At 40.3% G+C, this 22604-nt stretch overlaps 1 protein-coding gene across 2 annotated transcripts in view; it reads left to right on the plus strand.

Moving 5' to 3' along the window:
* KSR2 (kinase suppressor of ras 2) overlaps window positions 1–22604 on the plus strand; it is a 360999-nt gene that overhangs the window by 137287 nt on the left and 201108 nt on the right. For both annotated transcript variants that reach the window (XM_075273321.1, XM_075273328.1), the window contains exon 4: window positions 1363–1870. In XM_075273321.1, coding sequence (XP_075129422.1) covers window positions 1363–1870 — 508 coding nt within the window. The remainder of the gene's footprint in view (window positions 1–1362; window positions 1871–22604) is intronic.

Below are 22604 nucleotides of genomic sequence, written 5' to 3' on the forward strand. Positions count from 1 at the left end.
CAGAACGCGGAAAACAGATTGTAAGGGATCAAGCAGAGAGATAGCGGATTAAACGAGAATAGACTAGGCGTTCCAAAAGTTTAGAGATGAAGGGGAGGTTAGAGACAGGTGATATCTGTTGTGAAATCTGTAGCAATAATTGATGTTCTAAAACCACTGTGCTAAACACTTTGCCCAGTAGGTTTTTCTCAGTGTGTGGATGGAATTTGTTGAATTCGCCTCCACTTGACTGCCATTGTAATTCTCAAAGGGTTGAACCCCACTGTAAACTTGCAATATATGACCCAGGCATAAATGTGGTATCTCTGTTACCATACTGAACCACAGAGTATAAGTAACATAACATTTTTATAGCACACTGAACTCCTTGAAAACAAAACCCTACAAAAAATGGTGCAATTGCATTTTTTTCTAATTCTACCCTATTTTGACTTTTTTTCCAGATTTTTAGTACATCATGCAGAATATTAAATAGTACAATTCGAAAGTACGAAAAATAAGCCTTCATTTGTAAACATAAATGTAAAAAGTTAAGGCTTTTTGAAATATAGAAATGCAAAAACAAAAAAATGATTTGGCGGAACGGGGTTACTTGTTTCTGTAATGATTTATACTTTGTTAGGCTTTTTCTGATCTAGACGCCTTGTTGTATTATACAGTTGTACCCACCTGAGGTGTAACTGAAGTTCATCTTCCTTCAGATGTTTCAAGGTAGTGGTGTGACACTGAATAGGGCATGCTAAGAAATACGTTGCTTTATTACTATGCCTTCCAGGTGCCTCAGTTGCTCTCACTGTAATTGACAATTTTTATTTTGTGTTTTGTGGCTTTTGGATAGAGTGATAGACACACCACAAGGCTGTAATAAACTACAGTCCTTCATCTGTCAGGGGTTACAGTGGTAAGGGTATACTGTACTGTATACTGCCTAATGACGATATTGGAAAAGCAAAATTACCTTTCTATAAAACAAACAGGTTTATTTTACACTTCATTTCTAGTACAAAAAAGGCAAAACTTTATTAGTAAGTGACTACTAGGGTAGCTTTTCTTATAGTGATATATTCCCAATAGTTAGGGTTGCAATATGGGGTTCAGTCAATTCTCAACTTCTGTAATTGGGCCAATATCCTTTGTATTATGAGCTCATACAGGTGCATTATGTTTTCATAGTATAGCCACTGTATAGTTGCTGTGCCTTTATATGTAGGTTTGTACATTCAGTGGAAATCACTTTATAGACTAGTAAGATATGCGTTATTATGAGCATGACCATGTCTCTGCTTCATATTTTATTAGATTTCATGATTTTATCCTGCAGATACTAATTTTTTGTTCCCCTTTGTTCTTTTTAATTTATAGGAAGCAGCCTGTCTAAGCAAGACTGGGCTATTCAATGGCCTGCTACAGAAACAGGGAAGGAAAACAGTCCTGTCACCCAGCAAGAGACAGCTCAGTGGATCAGAACACATCTTTCACAGAGTCCAAAACTACAGTCTAAATGCACCCAGAACTACTGCCATTTGCCTCTAGCTCATGGATCCCTGTACACTAATGTAGACAGGTTGACTGTTGAAGCATATCCAGGTTCATGCCAACCTCCAGAAACTGGGCACCGCTCATTACCACCATCCCCTCGTCAGCGGCATACAGCTCACAATAATGCACCAAGGACACCTAACATAGTCACCACTATGACCCCTCCTGGCACCCCTCCAGTAAGAAGGAGGAACAAGCTGAAACCACCAGGTACCCCACCTCCTTCTTCCCGGAAGCTCATCCACCTTATCCCTGGATTCACCTCCTTGCATCGAAGCAAGTCTCATGAGTTTCAAGTTGGTCACCGTGTGGATGAGTCTCACACACCGAAGTAAGTACTCACATAAGCAATTCAATGCCTATACTCTCTCTATAATATGCCTATAATACTATTTCACTCATTCTGTTTAACTTTTCATGCTAACTGTCCTTGGGGAAGACTAACAAGCATGAATCTGTGTGAACCATGGGGGTTCAATGGGCCATATAACTCTTCATTTAACAGAGGATGATAAATTATGCAGCAATTCTGATATGAATTGTTGCAAACCAAGACAAAAAAAATTCACATATAAGCCTTAGGGAAGGAAAGCAAATTTGTTTTGCAAATTAAAAATGGAATATTTATTATTTATTGTGAGATACAAGCAAATCCCAGCTATTGTCTACTGTACACTCCAAGAGGACGAGTATATAATGAGTTTGAGAGTCACCAAACAATTCTTGGACAACAGATGTTGGTGCAAGAAGAAGGAAATAAGCTGCTTTCAGGGGAAAGAGCTTATCCCTTATTTCTCTACCCTATATAAACATATTCAAACTTGGCTGATCTTATGGTGTAGAAGTAGGAATAATTGTCAGATAAACAAGCATTGCCTGTCTGCTATCTGAAGTGTATAGGCAGTTTTAAGCTAAGGCCCAACGTGGTGCCCCGAAGCAAAAGAGTGCTATGGGAAAAAACGCGATGCAAATGCGTTGTGGTTCTTCCCGCTATGCTTTTGACAGAGAGTTCGCAGAGATTTCTTTTGTGGACTTCGGCTTAAATTATACCTATAGGAACACCGCCAACATTTCCGTAGGTAGAATTAACATGCTGTGATTTCCAAAACTACAACAGTTTTGGAAATCATCATGTGTCTCTTAATGGTGACAATCTTTTGCCTTGATAAGTTATGTATTCACTGTGGTTAGATTTCCAGACCTCTATCATTTCTAGATTTCACAGAAAATGAAATAAAAGGTCTGAAATTTCCCCACTGTGGGAGTATTAAAGGATTATCTTATCTTAAAATGTAACTTTTATTCAAATAGCCCATAAAAATAAATGTAAACAAAATAAAGAGTGTTCAACTCATAAGAACGTGCCCTAAATAAGAAACTATGAAGAATTGTGGCTGTAAATCGTCCCCCTATATAATAAATATATCAGAGCGCTGTTTAGTTTTGATATTGTAGCCAATTGTCATTGTCAGAGAGATCCCCTTGGTGCAATATCAGACTACTAAGTTACTAAGCCCTCACAACACTCCTATCTCGTGCATTTGCACAAACAATTCCTTGCTAAAGACACACTACGCAATTCTAATACAAGATTATCATCAGGGGTCTGATGAAAAAGAAATGTGTAGACCAGGAGTACGCAACCTTCAGCACTCCATTCTCCAGCATCTTCTCAAAATGAAACTGTTCACTGGCTGTGACATCACATAACCCTTCCATTCAGGAAGAGACCCGTGATGTCACAGATAGTGATACCGCCTGCCTTTTGCTGAGGCCACTGGTTGGCCTCAACGGTCACATGTGGCTGGGACTTCTGCCACACGTCATCATGGGACACAGAAGACCAGATGACGTAAGGAGGCACTGGAGAGCCATGGATAGGTGAGTATGAATTTTTTATTATTATTTTTCTCTGTCCCCAGCCTACTAAACAGGTTGCTGATTTTTGCCTGGACAACCCCTTTAAGGAAATGGGACCATTTCAGGAACATTTGAAATGGTGAACATGAATGTAGTGGTTGGAAACCTCTATAGACTTAATACTTGTCAATCTGAAATGCATCCAGTCAATTTCAAACAAGTTGGCTTTCCTTTACTAGAATTTTTACATTTTATAAAAAAAGACATCAAATATAATGTCATAAAATATTCACAATAGCTATATGGGGCCTTACCCAAGAAATGTGAAGAGAAATGGTAGCAAAGTCTTGGCATGTCCACTCATAAAAGTGAAAGGAAACTTATAGACAATAAGTTGGCATTGAGCATTTATTTTTCTGATACCATTGTATGACACTACTGAATATGTCATAGATTTTAGTGACTAGTGTCTGTATTACCTCTGCTCTGGGAGCTATGATGGTCTGTGCTAGCTGTCAATGGCCTGTTCTGCTTTCAGCCTTTGTACAGTGTATATAACAGGCTAAGCTAATGTCCATTCTATACAAATACATTATAGCATTGCGTACAGTACCTACTTAAAGAACAACCTATTCAGTTAAAAAAACAAACAAAACACAGCTTGTAACTAAATTCATAGAATAAAGTGAAATGTAAATTTTTTATTTAGTTAGTTATTGTGTTAATAACTATGTAACAACTACAATGAATCTATACATTACCTTTGGTTTTTTTTTGTTATATATGTCTTCACTGTGCCTTACAACACAGGTCTCTCGCCTAAAGGCAGACGTTATCACTTTAGTTGCTTCTACCAGGCTTTGGTATACTGATAGTACAGCTGCCCTTGTAACATGTGGTAAACACATTTTTATATAGTTTATTGCATTTGCCTTGAGTACTATTATATATACTATTAATTATACAGTATACTACTTTATAGAGTATTTAATTGCTTTTTGCATGAAAATTGAGCTGCAAAGATGAATAAGGAAGGCATCTTCGGAAAATGTAGAAGCCGTCCTACAAGGTATTGTCATTAGCTTGTTACCAATTTTCCTGCTCAGAGACTCCTTTTAAAAACAATAGCAAATAATTAATGATATACAGAAGGTTTCTGTGTTTTGTCATTTGTGGGCTCATGATATTTCTTTCAAAATGCAGCAAGCTTTGTGTTATGTTCACATCTGCACCACGGCGTCTATAGCTCTGGACTGTCAAAGGACAAGAACAACAGACATACAAACCACTAAAATAGCCAACACCAACAGTGCTTGGTGAACCCCATTGACTATTAGAAGATCCTTCTGTTTTTTTTTTCTTTTAAACTGAAACCGCCAGACGAAAAAGTCAGACTTGCAGCACTGTCTAGCAATTCTCAGTGGTTACTGGTTATGGTGACTCCGATGCAGATGTGAACCCAGTCTTAGGTATGGAGCTTTTATTTCTGGTGGTTTCCCCATATATTTATCTGTTACATTTAAAAACAAAAGAAAAAATGCATGTTGTAAAAAAATTAAGAAAGCAACCAAAGTGTGACACATGTTAGAGTAAAAAAACATTGAGGCTAAGGCCCCATGTAGTGAACTGCAGCAAAAAAATGCATTGTTTTTCACCAAGTTAGATTAATCCCTTCGCATTCTGTGCTGTACTATCACGCCACGCTAAGTGTATAGTAATGCTGCAAACACAAGAGCTGTGCCTATGGCATTACTTCCAGCACTTGGCTGTGTTATACAGCCAAAGCCTGAGACTACCCACCAGTATCGGAAAATGCTCTAAGACACTCAGAGATCCCAGATTCAATTCCCCTTGTCAGACAGGTAAAATAAAAAAAAAAGTTAAAAATGAAGAATACAAATTCTGCATGCCAGAAGACGGAAAGCACAGACCGGGTCCGGCCGTGAGTGGCTGTGAGCGTTTTATGCTCTCCGCCGCGAAACCGGATTTTTAAATCCGGACACAGAGTACTGCATGTCCGACTCTGTGTCCAGATTAAAAAACCCGGTATTTTACAAGCAGTAACTATTTTATAAGCCCCCCTATGGGTCTTGAACCTGCAATATTTTGATTTCAGCTCTAATATGGGACTTTTGAAATATAGTTAAAACAACCTCCATAGCTATATTACGTCTGGTTCACATCTGCATTTGGCCATTCCGTTCATATTCTGTATTTGACATCTTCATTTCAATGGGTTTTAAAAGTAATCTGTATGTAATGAGTTTGTGCCATTCCATCGGCTTTCTGTTTTTTTTTGTGCAGAGAGAAAGGTGGAACTTTGTTTCCGTACTAAAAATAAGGATTCCAAATGGACAGCAAGCAATCCGTTTTGTTTTAACATTGAGATCTATGGAAAACTGATTACAAACATATTCAGGGCTCGTTCACATCTGCGTTGCCCTCTCCGTACTTGAGGTTTCCGTTTCCTGCCTAAAACAGAGGCAGGAGACGGAAACCTGCAGGAGACTTTCTCACCCATTCATTTGAATGGGTGAGAAAGCTGTCCGGCCGTGAGCGTTTTGCGCTCTCCGCCGCGAAACCGGGTTTTATAATCCAGACACAGAGTCAGACATGCAGTACTCTGTGTCCGGATAAAAAAATCCGGTTTCGCGGCGGAGAGCCTAAAATGCTCACCGCCGCTCACGGCAGGACCCGGTCTATGGTTTCCGTCTTCTGGCATGCAGAAGATGGAAACCATAGAACGGAGACCCTGAACGCAGGTGTGAACCTAGCGTAAGTGGTCGTTCACATCTGCGCCCGGGAGTCCGTTCTGCAGGTTTCCGTTTCCTGCACAAAACAGGGCAGGAGACGGAAACCTACAGGTCTCTTTCATACCCAATCATTTGAATGGGTTTGAAAGATGTCCGGCCGTGAGCGCCGGTGAGCTTTTTATTCTCTCCACGGCGAAACCGGTTTTTTTTAAACCGGACACAGAGTACTGCATGTCCATCTCTGTGTCCGGTTTAAAAAAAACGGTTTTGCCGCGGAGAGCATAAAACGCTCACCGGAGCTCACGGCCGGACTGTGCATGCAGAAGATGGAAACCTGAGAACGGACTGCAGAACGCTAGTGTGAACCTAGCGTCATAACAATCAGTTTGTGTCCGTTTTGCACATGCTCAGAATGAAGAAGGGAGAAGAAAAAGAAAAACTGATTAGTCAAAAACTGATTTACATACTGATTAGGGTGGGTTCACAACCTGCACCTGGTCTCCGCTTTTGGGTTTCTGTCTTCTGCCGAGAGAAACTGGACAGGAGACGGAAACCCTGCGGTCAGTTTTCAAACCCATTCTCTTGAATGGGTTTGCAAAGTGACCACCCGTGAACGTCTTCTGCTTCTCCACGGCGAAACCATTTTTTTTTTAAGCAGACACAAAGTCCTGCATGTCCGACCTTGTGTCCGGTTAAAAAAAGCAGTTTTGCTGCGGAGAGGCAGAAGACGCTCATGGGCGGTCACTTTGCAAAACCATTCAAGTGAATGGGTTTGAGAACTGACTGTGGGGTTTCCGTCTCCAGTCCAGTTTCTCTGGGCAGAAGACGGAAACCTGAAAGCGGAGATTGGGCGCAGGTGTGAACCCGCCCCTACATACTGACAGTTTTCATCTGGACAGTTTGAAATCAGTTTTTGAAGACGTTAAATACTGATTTCAAGCGGATATGCCAATCGTAGATGTGAACCAGGCCTTACTATGACAAGCCTTGGAGTCTTCAGAAGGCTTCCAGCTGTCATAGTTACAGAATGTCTCCCGCACTCTCCTGCAATAGCAACTACAACTTGCCCCACAAATAAAGAGCCCTGACATACCTCTGTCAACAAAACAGTAAAATAGTTAAAGGAATACAGATACCCCAGGAAAAAAAAGTTCATTTTTACAAAGTGACCTATGTATTTGTAGCAGCAGTAAAACATTATAAAACCAATATAAATATGGTTATGCTGTAATTGTAATCACCTACCAGACAAAGTTGCCATGTTATTTTTAATGTAAAACCAAAATGCTAAAAATTATAGAATTGTGAGTTTTTTCACATCGAAACCCCCAAAATGTGAATAAAAACAAATCAAAACAGTATATGCACCCCAAAATGGCGCAGAGTGAAAATACAACTCGTCATGCAAAGAATAAGCCGTAACATAGCTGTGTTGACAGAAAAATAAAAGAGTTATGAATTTTGGAAGGAGCGGAAAGAAATATGAAAAAAATGGTGCCAAGCATTAAAGGGTTAAAAAAACAAAACAAACAAAACTCATTCACTTTGCTGGTATTGTAAAAAGCAATGTCTTTTTTCCATTAGCCTAAAATGTTTAGTATTTTTGTCAAGTGTTTTAAAATTCCCCCCCAAAAAATAAAAAATTGTGAGTGTAAAAAAAGGCTTAGGCTAACCCTATACTCACGCAAATGTTGTAATCCTGCATCTTTGTTGGGTGGACAAACTAACATTTTTATTACAATGTAATTTAGGAAAAAATCCAATTGTTTGAATCTACAAATCAGATTAGACCCAGATTATTTCCTTGGAATACAGAATCCTGGAGTGGTGAGTGGGATGGGCAATATCATGAGCTATTATTGTGACTGGATATGTAAGAGCTGCTTGTCATTGAATGCGTGCACATGTACATGCATCCAGCTCCATTGCCATATGTATGGATGCAGATATCCGGCCTATGTTTGTTAGCTAATGTCCTGGCCAGTCTTACATAAGTGACAGATAACATTATTTCTCTGGAAGACTGTAAATGATCATTGCTTGCTAACTGGAGGCCCAAACATCCCAGCAAGCAGATGGGATTGTGAATCAAGAATTAATTAATACAAAAATGATAAACGGAGATGGGTGCGGGAAGCAGGGCCCCATACCACCGTCTAATGCACAAACTGCTTCCTGGATCCTTCATTCAATGTTCTAATTTGCAGCTGTTTTGGACCAGAGATTCTTCTTTCCATTCATTAACCCCTGAAGAGCCTTTCAACTAAAGGAGCTGCAGGAATACTTGGTAAAACCTAAAATTATAGGAAAAATTATGTCATCAATAAAACATGTTTTACTATGCTAAACATTACTATCTGATATGAAAATGCACAAGAAATGGAATAAATATTGACCAGAATGCAATCTTCTTAAGTGAGTCCTTTGGGAGTAGTAAGGGGTCATTCACACAGAGTAAAGTGGCGCTGATTCTGCCACGATAACTCGCGGCAGAATCAGCGCTGACAAAAAGACTCCCATTGAGTTCAATGGGTTCCGTCTTCCGCAAGTAAGTCGGAACCCAATGGTAGTCTTTTTATCAGCGCTGATTTTGCTGCGAGTTAGGGTCCATTGACACAGAATAAACGCGCGCTCATTTTAGCAAAATACACGTGTAAAGAATACACGTGTAAAAATAAGACTCCCATTAACTTCAATGAGATTTTACTCATGTACTTTCACGTGTTTTTTGATGTGTTTTTTTACATGTGTAAAAAATGTCATTGTAGTCAATGGGAGTCTTATTTTTACACGTATATTTTGCCAAATTGAGCGTGCGTTTACTCCATGGATCAGCACCACTTTATTCCGTGTGAATGATCCCTAAGTAAAGTTATTCCGTGTCGAGGTATATGTACATAAATACCCAAACCCAACAGCCCCAGTTGTGATCAGATTGCAGCAGGTAATATATTAGAGTTTCATCATTCTTTAGAATAAAAGCCTGGCCGACCCTTAGTATTTTCTTATAACGTTTAACAATTTAACATGTGATATTTTCAGAATTTTTGGCCTTACTGGCCGGAGAGTATGCAAAAATAATCCAGGGCGAATTCACACAGTGGGGGCAGTTTATTGGAGTCTTTTTTTTTTGTTCCTTTTACCTGTATGAGCCTTTTTTAACCCCTTCCCGACATTCGCCGTAATAGTACGGCGCTGCTGGGAAGGGCTTCCCGCAAACCGCCGTACTATTACTGCTAATGCATGGTGCGCACACAGAAACTGTGTGCGCACCATGCACAGCGGGTGTCAGCCGTAATACACGGCTGACAATGCCCCGTAACACCCACGGTCGGAACCGGGTCCGATCGCGGGTGTTAACCCCTGAGATGCCGGCGATCAACATGACCACCGGCACCTCCGGGGTTACAATGTCATATGGTGCCGATCGGCACCCCCCGCGCCGGTTTCGGGGGGTGCCGGTGTTCGTAGGGGGCAGCCCGGGGTCTGATCAGTGACCCCGGGTCTGCCCCTTCACTTACCCCGTCCTCGCGCCTGGCCGATCCTGCCGTAAATGAAGCTGTCAGCCTGTGCGTCTACACAGGCTGACAGCTTCCTATACTCTGCAATACACGTGTTACACGTGTATTGCAGCGTATCTCTATTGAAGCAGTGATCAGCCGATCAGTGGTCAGCCGTTTTCTCCTTTAACCCCTTGTGAATGTGCAAATTCTAGGGCTAAACGAAAATATTAGTAAAATAAATTCAAATTTGAAAATTTCACCTCCATTTTGTATTAATTCCTGTTAAGCACTTATTGGGTTAAATTACTAGGTATATGTTGTTTTGGCTTATTTAAGGAGTGCAGTTTTGAAAATGGGGTGATTTATGGGGGGCTTTAATACAAGGGTCTTTCAAAACCCCTTCATAACTGGATTAGGCCCTTTAAAAAATGGGTTTTAGAAAATTTCTTGAAAATATTGAATATTGTTTTTTCACTTGTAAATCTTATAATGTCCGTAAAAATTAAAAGGGTGACTAAATTTTGATGTCGACATAAAGCAGAGATCTGGGACATGAGATTTATGATATAATTTTGGCGGTCTGACTATCTGTATGTAATGCACATCATTTCAAACTTTATAAAATGCATATTTTTCAAAATTTCCACCAAATTTCCAATTTTTTCATAATTAAACACAAAACATATCAACCAAAATTTACCACTAACATGAAGTACAATGTGTTACGAAAAAACAATCTTAAAATCACTTTGGTAAGTTAAAGCGTTCCAAAGTTATTGCCACATAAAGTGACACATGGCAGTTTTGAAAAATCGAGCTTGGTCAGGAAGTCAAAAAGTGCCATCGGCGGGAAGGGGTTAATAAGACTTCATGCACATGACGAAGTGAGCAGCCAAAGGGTGTTTCGATACTTCATTCTGATATTTATAGGGAAGGTCCTATAAAATAGCACAACAGAGCATCAAAACACGCTTGTCTGCATACTCTCTCGTGCTAAAAGCTTAAGGTTTATTTACTAAAAAGCTGATTCCACTGCTGACAGATATTTCGAGGTTTTTTATGCAACCCATGAACTGAGTGTATTTGCTCCTTAAAGGGGTTGTCCTATGTCAAGGATCCTATCTATACTGCTAGCTTATATGGAGATATACGGCCACTGTGAACTGGTGTAGATTTGTGCTGTAATTTATGCCACTTTCTGGGTAACTCTCTGGCCCCTGAAAGTTACAGCATCTAACGTAACCCTGTCCGATTTTCAGAAAAATAGTCAAAAGTAGGCAGAACAAGCAAATATTGCTTTTAGAAAAAAAATCAGCCTAGTCAGCCTACACATGCACCAGTAAGCGACAACTCAGTTGTGAAAGGTGGTTGCTTGGGGTCTTTGTTGCACTGGACAGTTGCACACAGGAAATATTAGAAATAACTACTGTAGCTAGAGCTCTTTGGGGGGATTTTAGAAAATAACATTGTGTGAATATAAACTAGCAGCCACAGGGTGAATGAGGTGGAAATAAAGAGATTTGCAGAAATTCCAGCTGTGAACTCCTACTTCCCAGAGCAGCGTGATACTGCTTTGATTATGATGCTTTAGAGATACTCTATTTTCTGCATGACGAAAGCCAGCAATTGTATTATATAAACCTACCTGCTAAGTGAGTTACTATTATGACTTCATTCCCGTTTATTAATAGATATCGAGCAATTCATTTGAAATATTACCCAAGTATATTGTTATTATTTTTAGAGCACTGGTAGTAATATTTAAAGTGATAACATACAGTATGCTCTACATTATAATATACCGCTATTATGTGTGCCTGTATTGTGTTGGTGCATGTTATTAATTTAAACATGAGTCGCACAAGGCGATATTACCCCATTTTTGTTCATCTATCTGTAGGCAGATGTTTTTTTTTTAACAAGTTAGCTCAAAATTTATCAGAGAATGACTCTAATCACACTAGAATATAATACAATAATAAGTGTTTAATAAATGAAAGGAGAGAATACTTGGCTGTAGTTACAAATGATTGTAATAGGTCACTGGATGGGGGAGACTCTTGCACTCATGTATACCCATTGTTCAATGACTTCCAGAGGTGTAGGACTCCTATTTCATGGTCCCTGCTGAGGCTAACTAAGACAATAGCCTACACAGTTTTTATAGTACCTGTGTGAGAATGGTCAACTTATAACATGACCTTTTATGGTGGATATGGTCCTTGCAAGAATATATCCCATGGCAGAGTCAATGTATTTAAAACCAAAACATCTAGCGCCAGTTGTGTTCTAGATGCCATTTATTTACACACATACATTCAGCTATCTGAGATTCAGTAGGTTCTTTATAGGTTATTTCTACTAGGATACAATAAAGATTGTTTATGTGTAAATAACCATTTGGGATAGATGGACAAAAATGGGATAATATCGCCTTTTTTTGCTACTCTTGTTCAAATTAATTGATCCAATACCTTCCATCTATTTGAGGGAATTTTGTGTATAGTTATTGCATTTTTTTAAAACAGATATTGTCCAATATAGCATTTTAGGGAATACAGTTGCCACGTGATATATCATACAGTATCTAAAAGTTGGGGTTTTAAAGGGATCCTATCTTTCAAACCCTTTTTTTCCTAACTAACACGTCAAAATAGCCTTAAGAAAGGCTATTAGTCTCCTACCTTTCGTTGTCTTCTCTGCGCCGTTGTTCGCCTAAAATCCCAGTTTTTTTTGGTATGTAAATGAGTTCTTTCGCAGCACTGGGGCGCGAGCCCCAGCACTCAAACAGCACTGGTGGCAGCCCCAGTGCTGCGAGAGAACTCTCCAGCGCTGCCTCCATCTTCGTCTGGAACGAAGTCTTCACCGTGTCTTCTTCCGGCGGTGTCTTCTAACTTCTAGGCCTAGGGCAAGCCCACTGCGCATGCCTGCCGGCCACAAGAAAATGGCCGCTTACAATACTATACAATCCACAAGTCAGATGTACATTTTTTTATGTACTTTTGAATGCTACCAGATTGTCTTGGAGTCTTCTGGAAAAAGAGAAAAGCACCCAGACTCCAGGGGGATTTGTTAAAGCTGCTAGCCACTGTATTCCAAGGACTCATCTCTCCATATTTCTGAAGTCTATTTCACTCCCGAGAAGGGCTTTAAGATCCTAGGACCCAATGCAAAATGAGTAAAGAGACCCCCAATTTCATGTGCTATCTATAATACTGGTGTCTTGTTGTGCTGTAGAGAGGCCTATGGGCCCCCCTGAGGCTCCATGACCAACTAGCAATTGCTAACTCTGCATCCTTTATAGCTGTGCCCCTGCCCCCAAGTAGTACAATGCCTTGGAAAGAGAAGGACTTTAAGATATAGGAACAATAATAGGTGGGTCTGATCTTTGGTATTGGGGCCTGTATTTGTGTAGGAGATGTTCTCTTGGGTGTCTGTATTTGTTTAATCGGGGGTATGATCTGGGCCCTGTATTTGTCTATCTATGTGGGCTTGCATCCATTAATGCATATAAATTTATCTACATAAAACACATCACAAAATATTTCTCATTTACTTATTGCATCACTTCTCAGAATTGTCCTATGGTCATTATTTAAAAATTGGTGAGTATGACTAACCATAGCTGTAGGCCAATGCATAACCGCCCATATGATATTGAAGGATTTTTCTATGACCATAATATTGATTAATGTGGATTGAATTAGTGGATTAATTAATGTGAATTTAAGACTTTTCCTAAATACACTGCTTCAGCAAAACTGCTTTGTTTGTCCACTATCTTAATTTATTCACTTCATTATTGACACTTCGTTTCTATGGCCCTTGGGATTATCTGCTCAAATGTCAAGTGAGGTAGCTGCCTGCTCTCAGAGGGGGAGGAAGGAGGGGATAAATTCATGGGAGCGAGCCTGTGACTGTAGCTGTTCCTGTGTCTACACCACACGTGACCTAGCTTCCTGCTCTCAGATAAAGGAGGGGGGAAATGAGTGCTGCTTTCTTATATAAAACAGTCTAAATCGTAGTGCGCTAAAGGACCTGGTCTCTCTGCTCACTAGGATTTAACTTTCTTATATATAGAAGGCTAAAAGCTATTGGCAGAAGGACCTGGTCCCTTAGCCCACTAGGATTTAGCCGACTCTATATAGAACAAGCTAAATCTAAGTGTTATAGGACCTTTGATGACATCACAGGCCCTTCAGTCGTCCCATAGGATCATGCTATATGGTGGGTGGAGCTACACACTAATTTGGGGGCGGAGCTAAACTGGAGGTTGTTGGACAGTATGGCTTTGCATATGAAACCCCGCCCACCAATTGATGTCGAAAAACAGGAAGAAAGAAGTCTTTGCAGCAGCGAAGACTGGTGAGCAAGGCACATGGGAATACCCCTTTAAGGAGTTTGTGTTGAAAGTAAAATAAATACTCTATATACAGCTGGATACCAAAGCTATCAAGTATTTAGATGGAAAAAAAAAAAAATCAACTGAAAGACATTACAACACAATAAGTGTTCCACCGTGGGAGGATGAACATCTAAACCCCACAGAGGCCATCTGCCATCTGATGGTGATGCTCATCATCCATTATATAAAGATAATATCTACAGGGGACAGAGCCCACTATGGTGTCCAGGGTTATATCTCTCTATCATAATAATGACTTAAGAGTCGTACCATTGAATAACTAGAATGCTCAAAATGGACATTTTCTTAATAATTTCCTTAATTTATCCTAATAATGACATATTCTGTCTGGAGTGATTTTGTTTTCTTCAGTCTAGACAATTGTAAGTGTTATTTTACAACAGGTCTTTTAGTCTATGACTCCGTTTTCATACAGAGCCAATACAAAGATCATTATGATCTTATGTAAGCATTGCCTGAAAATCAGGGAGTCAATAGTACTGTATTCAACCCTTCGTGAAATAGACCACACAATAAACCACATTTAGTCCTTTGTGTTGTATACAGGGTATATACGGCCAGCCGCGCCACTTCCTCTATTCAAGTGAATGGGATCAGAGCTGCAGTTCCTCCACCACTACAGTGTACGTCTCCCTAGTTGTGGTGCCGGGGATCTGCAGCTCTGCACCCATTTATTTGAATAGGAGTAGAGCTGCTTCTGGCCATATACCTTGTATACAGTTACCAGCAGCTGGATCAGTTGATTGGGATGGGGTCCTGTGAAAAGGTCATCAGTACCCAATACTCATTTTGGTAAACTCCTTCAATGATGAGTATAACAGAACAGAATTGTCAAAGATACCTTTGATGTTACCACATACTCCTAACATCTGTTTCCATGGGCTGTCACAATATAGAACATGTCATATATTTGTCTGTTTTAATGAACCCCTCAATACACTCAAATGTATATGGGGTTAGTGAAAATGGGCCACCCTCTGGTTCCAAACACCATGAAAAATGGGCATCTTTTACAGCTATGTTGCACCTCGGTTGTGTGATTGTAGCCTTACCCTATATTCACACGATAATGAATATCGGTCATGTGACAGACTTTTTTTTTTTTTTAACTGCCCGTCACACAGTCTCATCAATTTCATTGTATTAGAATGGAGACTCTCCACATGACTGATATATTTTGACGGTTCATTGTAACAAGCCGTCAAATATTTTTAATTTTACCTGTTTTTCCGGAATCCTTCAATATACTGGAATATATGAGGGATTACTGAAAACGGGTGCAAAACGGTCATGAAAAATGTCAATTTTTCTTGACAGTTTTCACCATTCTTCCATCATGTTTGTTTACTTTTGGAATGAAAGAATGAGGGCTCGTTCACACGTGGGCAAAGGGGCAGATTTTGACAGCGGATTTCGCTTCAAAATCTGCCCCTTTACAATGGTGGTCTATGCAGACCGCCGGGCTTTTTTTTTTTTGCTAGCGGCGGGCTGCTGCTAGCGGAGAAAAGAAGCGACATGTCCTATCTTCAGGCGGAAACCGCGTCGCGCTGGGCCGCGGCTTCCGTCTAGCGGCAACACCCTCCTGTGTCGGCTCATTCATTTGTTTGACTCCCTAAGACTTTTGTGCCCTTGCCCTTCAATAGGATGCAAAAACAGAATGTGAACCTAGCTTATGTTTTCTTTACAGATATAGTAAGGGCTGGGACAATCTCCATACTTCATTTTTCCCTAGATATTTCCTTAATGAGGATCTGGAAGTACACGTATGCGTTCTAAAAAATAGAAAACATGTTGGTGAATTTTAATGGGCATTTACAGTAAGAAACAATGAGGGAAATTCAATCACACTAATATAGTTTACTCTGTGTCTGATGAAGGAGAGATGCGGAGTCAGTGGGGAGAGTATAGGCGGTTAACAGGTGAAATTTGTAATGAAATAGAAATTAAAATGCTACATAATATCGCAGAAGCCAGCATTAAACTAGGCTTTTATGTAACATTAATGAACTAAATATCAGTCATAGTTTTTCCATATAATATTTCTCAAAATTTTGTATATGCATCATGTTATTTTGGATCTGAAATTGAGGGTGCATGAAACGGCACGTGATATGCCCCAATTACACCCAATATCATACAGTGGAGTAATAATGCTGATTTATAGTATTACCCTGGCGCCCAGGCCAAAGGCAGCATGCACATGTAATGAAGGATCCATACAACCCAAAGCTGTAACATGACATTCATAGAAGTCTATAAAGTACCTTTCACTTGAAAACATACAGGTTTGGAGTTTTTTTTCTATATTTCTGTACAATTTTTATGTTTTCACCCAGGTCTACTACATGTGACGCCGACATGTTTAGGATTCCTTACACTTGGTAGTGAAGAAGTGAAAGGCTCTGGGTGTCTGTATAGACTCAGTGCATGCAGAATTGTGGTCTGTATGAGGCCTAAAGATAGCAATGAACTTCAGCATTCAGTCAATGGCTTTCCTTCCTGAACCTGCCAAGATACAAATGCATGATGTACTTGAGGTTGAGGTTGCATGTATCCTCAATGGACAGAGAGAAGAAGGCTGCTTATAGACACCTCATTTGACTACAACTTAACACTTATAGCATATAGCATCTATACTTCCCAGCATTGGGCAAGTGACACCTGGGAGAACAACACGCTTAGTGCCGTGTGAACCTTTCTCGGAGTAGACACACCCTTTTATAACACCATACCCCTTTTGTAACATGACCAGTTAATAATGTTCCCATGTCATGTATAGCAAGGCAGAAAGTCTGGCAGATGCAGGAACATTTTTGTGAGACTTTGAAGCCTGGGAGTTTTCCAGCTCTTCCTAGACCTTATTTCATGGATCTCCAGAATGTTCCAGGAGAGTTGTCCGGTATAGTGATATGTTATTCCAGAACACAAGAAGAGCCATTGAAATGTCCTCAAAAAAGCTGAGTTAAAATTCTATACCATTGTGTAGTTAGTATGTTAAGTGTTCTGTTAAACTTTGCTACATCTGTAAGTGATTTGGAATATCGAAACGACTCCTGCCTAACATTAACTTCCTCTCAATATCATTGAGAGGGATTCTTGATATTCTTACACATGTTAAAATGGTCAGCCACATCTGCTGGTCAGCCATGGCCAGGTTAACTAGGTTAACCAGGTTGCTAACATTTATCCAATTTTTGGACCACCTTTGGACTATTGGGGATACAATTGGGTTGGGAGGGGGGTAGGGTAGATTTACTTCAGATGCCCACCAATAAGCCATTGTGTCATTTGTCAAGTGATGAAAGCTGAAATGAGCCTCAGACCCTCAGTATAAGTCCCTGTAACTAGAACCTGATTGAGCTGGAGAAAGAGCTGTCTATAGTGTATGTATGTCAGCAGTGGCTTAACTAAGAATGGTGGGACCCCATGGCGAATTTTTGACATGGGGCCCCTTCCCGACACTGAAGATCTCGACTGAGCCCCTCCTACGCATTCCTTCGCGCTCTATTATGCCCCATAGTGGCCCCTGCACACAGTATTATGCCCCATAGTGGCCCCTGCACACAGTATTATGCCCCATAGTGGCCCCTGCACACAGTATTATGCCCCATAGTGGCCCTTGCACACAGTATTATGCCCATAGTGGCCCCTGCACACAGTATTATGCCCCATAGTGGCCCTTGCACACAGTATTACGACCCATAGTGGCCCCTGCACACAGTATTATGACCCATAGTGGCCCCTGCACACAGTATTATGCCCATAGTGGCCCCTGCACACAGTATTATGCCCCATAGTGGCCCTTGCACACAGTATTATGACCCATAGTGGCCCCTGCATACAGTATTATGCCCATAGTGGCCCCTGCACACAGTATTATGTCCCTTAGTGGCCCCTGCACACAGTATTATGTCCCTTAGTGGCCCCTGCAAACACTATTATGTTCCTTAGAGGCTCCTGCACACATTATTATGTCCCTCGGTGGCCCCTGCATACAGTATTATCTCCCATAGTGGCCCCTGCATACAGTATTATCCCCCATAGTGGCCCCTGCACACAGTATTATGTCCCTTAGTGGCCCCTGCACACAGTATTATCCCCCATAGTGGCCCCTGCACACAGTATTATCCCCCATAGCGGCCCCTGCACACAGTATTATCCCCATAGTGGCCCCTGCACACAGTATTATGTCCAATAGTGGCCCCGGCACATGCTATTATGTCCCTCAGTGGCCCCTACAGGACTAAATACTGTCACGTCACCCGCTGACATTTTACCAAAACAATTGTGGATAAAAATTCTAGTCATGTGCATTACAATTTAGTAACTCCATGTGCCTCATATTAATAGCAATTAACCCCATCATGTCCCTCACATTAACCCTTGTGTACCTCACATAAGAGTTACTGATATGTGAGAGACATGGAGGTAATAATAAAGTATCTTTATTATTATTACCCCCATATGTCTCACATATTAGTAACTCTTATGGTGAGGCACACAGAGGTTAATGTGAGGGACATGATGGGGTTAATTGCTATTAATATGAGGCACATGGAGTTACTAAAACAAAATTAATCACCCCAAATGCCTGATATTAATAAACATAGCAACCCCAGTATGTCCTGTGTACCTGTGTTTTCTTTTTTTAGTTTCACTTTCCTGGAGCTTCTTCTGCTCCTTCTCTTGTGTGCAGGACGGCAGGAGCTCGGCAGGGGTCCATTTTCTGTATAGGGATAAGCCCCGCCTCCTGGGCTCTCCTCAGCCCTCTCATTGGTGGACAGAGGACAGCAAGAGAAAGGGGGGGGGGGCGGAAGAGAAAGCGTCCTGAGAGCGCTGAGTGGAGCCAGACCTGCAGCTCCTGCATCGGCTCCTGTGTATCAGCCGTTGCTGCAGCTTTGGACATATACTTTCCCTATATTAATAAGGGAAGTATTCCACCAACAGGGGGCCCCCTGCAAGTGCTGGGGCCCTGGGCAATAGTCAAGTTTGCCCCCCCTAACGCCGGCCCTGCTTACCTATCCAAGGCCGCCGACCATTATACTTGGGGGTCCGAAAGGGCCCGGGCCCTGTGGCAGCTGCCTCTGCTGCTACGGCGGTAGTTATGCCACCGTATGTTACGTTTTACAATCTGAAGCAACTTCAGCGCATAAGTATAAAACAATGGAACTTAATGGACCTAAGTCCTTCCTTAAGATCTTAAAATAAGCAAAGAAGGTATTGTGGAACATGGTAATCTAGCAGATGTTCTTTCTATTCATGGTAATTTTAGATTTAAGAATTGTATATCTGGCAGTGATAACACTCAGCAACTGTGACCATGTAACTTAGCAATAAGATTGTAGTATTTCATTAGATTGTTCTTATATTGGCAAATACATTGGAATACTCTAATGTAAAAAGACTTCATCATTCTACCTTCTTACCTTATACACGCATTTAATTATAGGTACAGATGGCAGAATAATGAAAAGGTCTGGCGCCATGGAAACTAGAGCAGGAAAATAATTCTAGTTCCGGAAATGTTATTTTTAAAGTAACAACTGCTGTTTAAGAAGGAATAATGTACATTATTTCACATGCCATCAAAATCATAACATGCATATCCTTTTTACAGATGTATACCTGACAACTTATGTTGGTTACTGGAATACAGAAACACAGAAATAAATATTCATGGGTAATAAAAGCAAAAATGCACAAGTGAATACAACGATGTTCACTTATTTCATCCTGTGAGCATGGATGGATACATTGATTTCTAAATTATTCTATTGTTATATACCCCACTCAATGAAAACAGAGAATTTGTGTCTGAATGTTTAGTTCAACCTTGGACAATTGAGTTTTCACTATTTATGAGAGACTGATTTGTGCCTTATGGTGTTTTATTACTTCAAAATCAATAGGGTGTTCCCAGTGCTTCTCCTGCAGCAGACCCAAATATCAGACTTCCAGTCTTACCGGCACTGGGGGTTGTTAATACTGTTGCATAGAATTAAGAGTTTGTCTTTGAACACAAGATATTTTAGCTGTCTGGCTATAAAGTTAAACAGTAGTCCAGAAAGAGAGAGCTCTCCTGAGATTTGCGGTAGCAGAGAAAAGGAAAAGACAACTTCCTTTGGGAGTTTCCTAATATGAAGGCAGACATGAGAATCTGTAATCTGCAGAAAACATAACCTGACACTCATGTTCTAACATGTATAGCACTGTAGGGAGTAAAATCATTTTTATCTGATTGACTCTATCAGTTATTCACAATAGAAGAGTTTTTGACAATTTTAGCTTTTGGGTGAAAGCTCCTCCAGAAGACAAATACGTTGGTAAACATACAGTATTTAGATATGTTAAATTTGGGATATTTTAGGTTTGCCAAAAATGAAATAAAAATATTTAAAAGTTGTGTTTTTTTTCTGCTCATCAAAACAATTATTATTTGCATAAAATTAGCATGTAAAGAATTCTTTATAGTATAAGGAAAACTGTGGTCCTCGAATCATCTCATATGTTAAAACGCAATGGTGTCGGGTCAATATGCAGGAAAATTGACTATTCATTAAATTGGTATAAATCTAATGACAGTACCTTGTAGGGCGACTTCTAAACTTTCCAAATATGCCTTTCTTAGGGTGCGTTCACACGAAGTAACGTGCCGCGTGATCTGGCACGTATACGGCGTGTGAGAGTTTGCGCGCCGTAAATACTCCCATTGATTTCAATGGGAGTTAGGATTGTATACGCCGCGTTATATCAAAATCACGGCCGCAAAATCACGGCCGCAAAATAACGCAGCGTATACGATCCTAACTCCCATTGAAATCAATAGGAGCTTTTACAGCGTGCAAACTCTCACACGCCGTATACTTGCCAGATCACGTGGCACGTTACATCGTGTGAACTCTCCCTTATTCTGCATTGCAGCTCCATTTTCATGAAAATTTGGATTTTATTGTTATGTGCTCTCTGCTCTAGATAACTGCCACTGTTGCCCAGGTCCCCTCCTTCGTCGCCCCCCACTGCTTGGGTGACATCTTACACTTGTCTGCAGTTAACTGGAGTGGAGAGCAAAGCCCTGGCAAGAGAAGACATTCCCCTACAGAACTTTTCAACTAACATGCATAAGAATAAAATGTAGTTTTTCATGAAAATTGAGCTGCAATGCAGAATTTGGGAAGCGTAGAAGCCGTCCTATTTGGTACTGTCATTAGTTTGATACTGGTTTTCATGCTGACAGACTTTTACATTATTTGAAAGATCCTTGGCATAGATAGTACAAGGAAAAATGCTTTCTCTGTTGGTATATTGGACTTATAACAGCAATTTGTTACATTTCTGGAATAGTCCAACCTCACATCTTTCACATGGTCCCTGCTCATAACTGCGTATAGAAATAGCAGCACGTCTTTTATGAGCTGTAATATTAAAAAAAATATGGTAATAACTGGTGATTTAAAGAACCTTCATTCTTTGCCTCCCTCAGGCAGATCGGATTGCTCTACCCGCACTAATATGTTAATGATGTTCTCCCGAGGGCCAGTTAAATGGCAGTGTAGTCAATTGCTCTGTGTCTTGTTGGGAAGAATGGACCTCTGAGTCCGATAATGAGGCAGTAAGGGAATCGGGCAAGAAGCATTTGGCTTTTCCAGATAGGAAATCTCGATGCATTTGATGAAATATTTCCAATCTCTCATGTACAGTTTATTCTTGATGCTACTGATTTGTCGTATCTAATTCCAAATTATATTAATATCAATATATAAACAGGTAAGGTACAGGGAGTCATTTACAGCTGATGGCTACCTATTAATTTTATTGACATAAAGTGTCTCTGCCTGAAGTCAGATACGTTAAGATGTTTATGTTTATAACCTAAGACTAAGCATTTTGTGACGGGTCTATACATTTGCATGTGAATGATTGCAAAGAGTATGAGAAGATCTATTACAACTCAAAAAGTGAAGCTTTACAGATGCTAAAACAGATCCATATTATATCCAGATTTTTTAAAGCCCTAAGGTCCTTGGATTAGATGGCCAGTCCACAACATTTTATGCTTCTCATGAACTCAATCGCTATAGGACATCACATTTGTCAACTAGAGTCCAACTAGCCTTAGAGCTCATGTCTATGAGGACATTGCAAGTTATGAATTAGTAATTCAGCGACCTATGAAGTCCAGGGAGCCGTACTATACCGCCAATCTTATATGAAGCTATAGAGATGGTTTTTTGTTGGCTGTTTTTTATTATTATAGGGAAAGGCTCTTTACAAACCTCTGTTTTTATGTTTATGTCATAAACTGCATTATTTTTTGACTGTAACAATAACACAGTCTGCAACGCTATTCTTTTTGTTAATAAAAAAGAAAAATGCTGCAATTCTGATGGACCCTGTTATATGCCTGTCAGGAATCTTCAGGATCTGTGTGAAAGAAGATCTGATATGGTCATGACATATTGTTAGCAGAACCATAACTGACCAGACTGACATCCATATAACCTGCCTTTTTTTTTAGTTTATTTC

The sequence above is a fragment of the Leptodactylus fuscus genome, chromosome 1, assembly GCF_031893055.1.
Source record: "Leptodactylus fuscus isolate aLepFus1 chromosome 1, aLepFus1.hap2, whole genome shotgun sequence".
Classification (NCBI taxonomy): Eukaryota; Metazoa; Chordata; class Amphibia; order Anura; family Leptodactylidae; genus Leptodactylus; species Leptodactylus fuscus.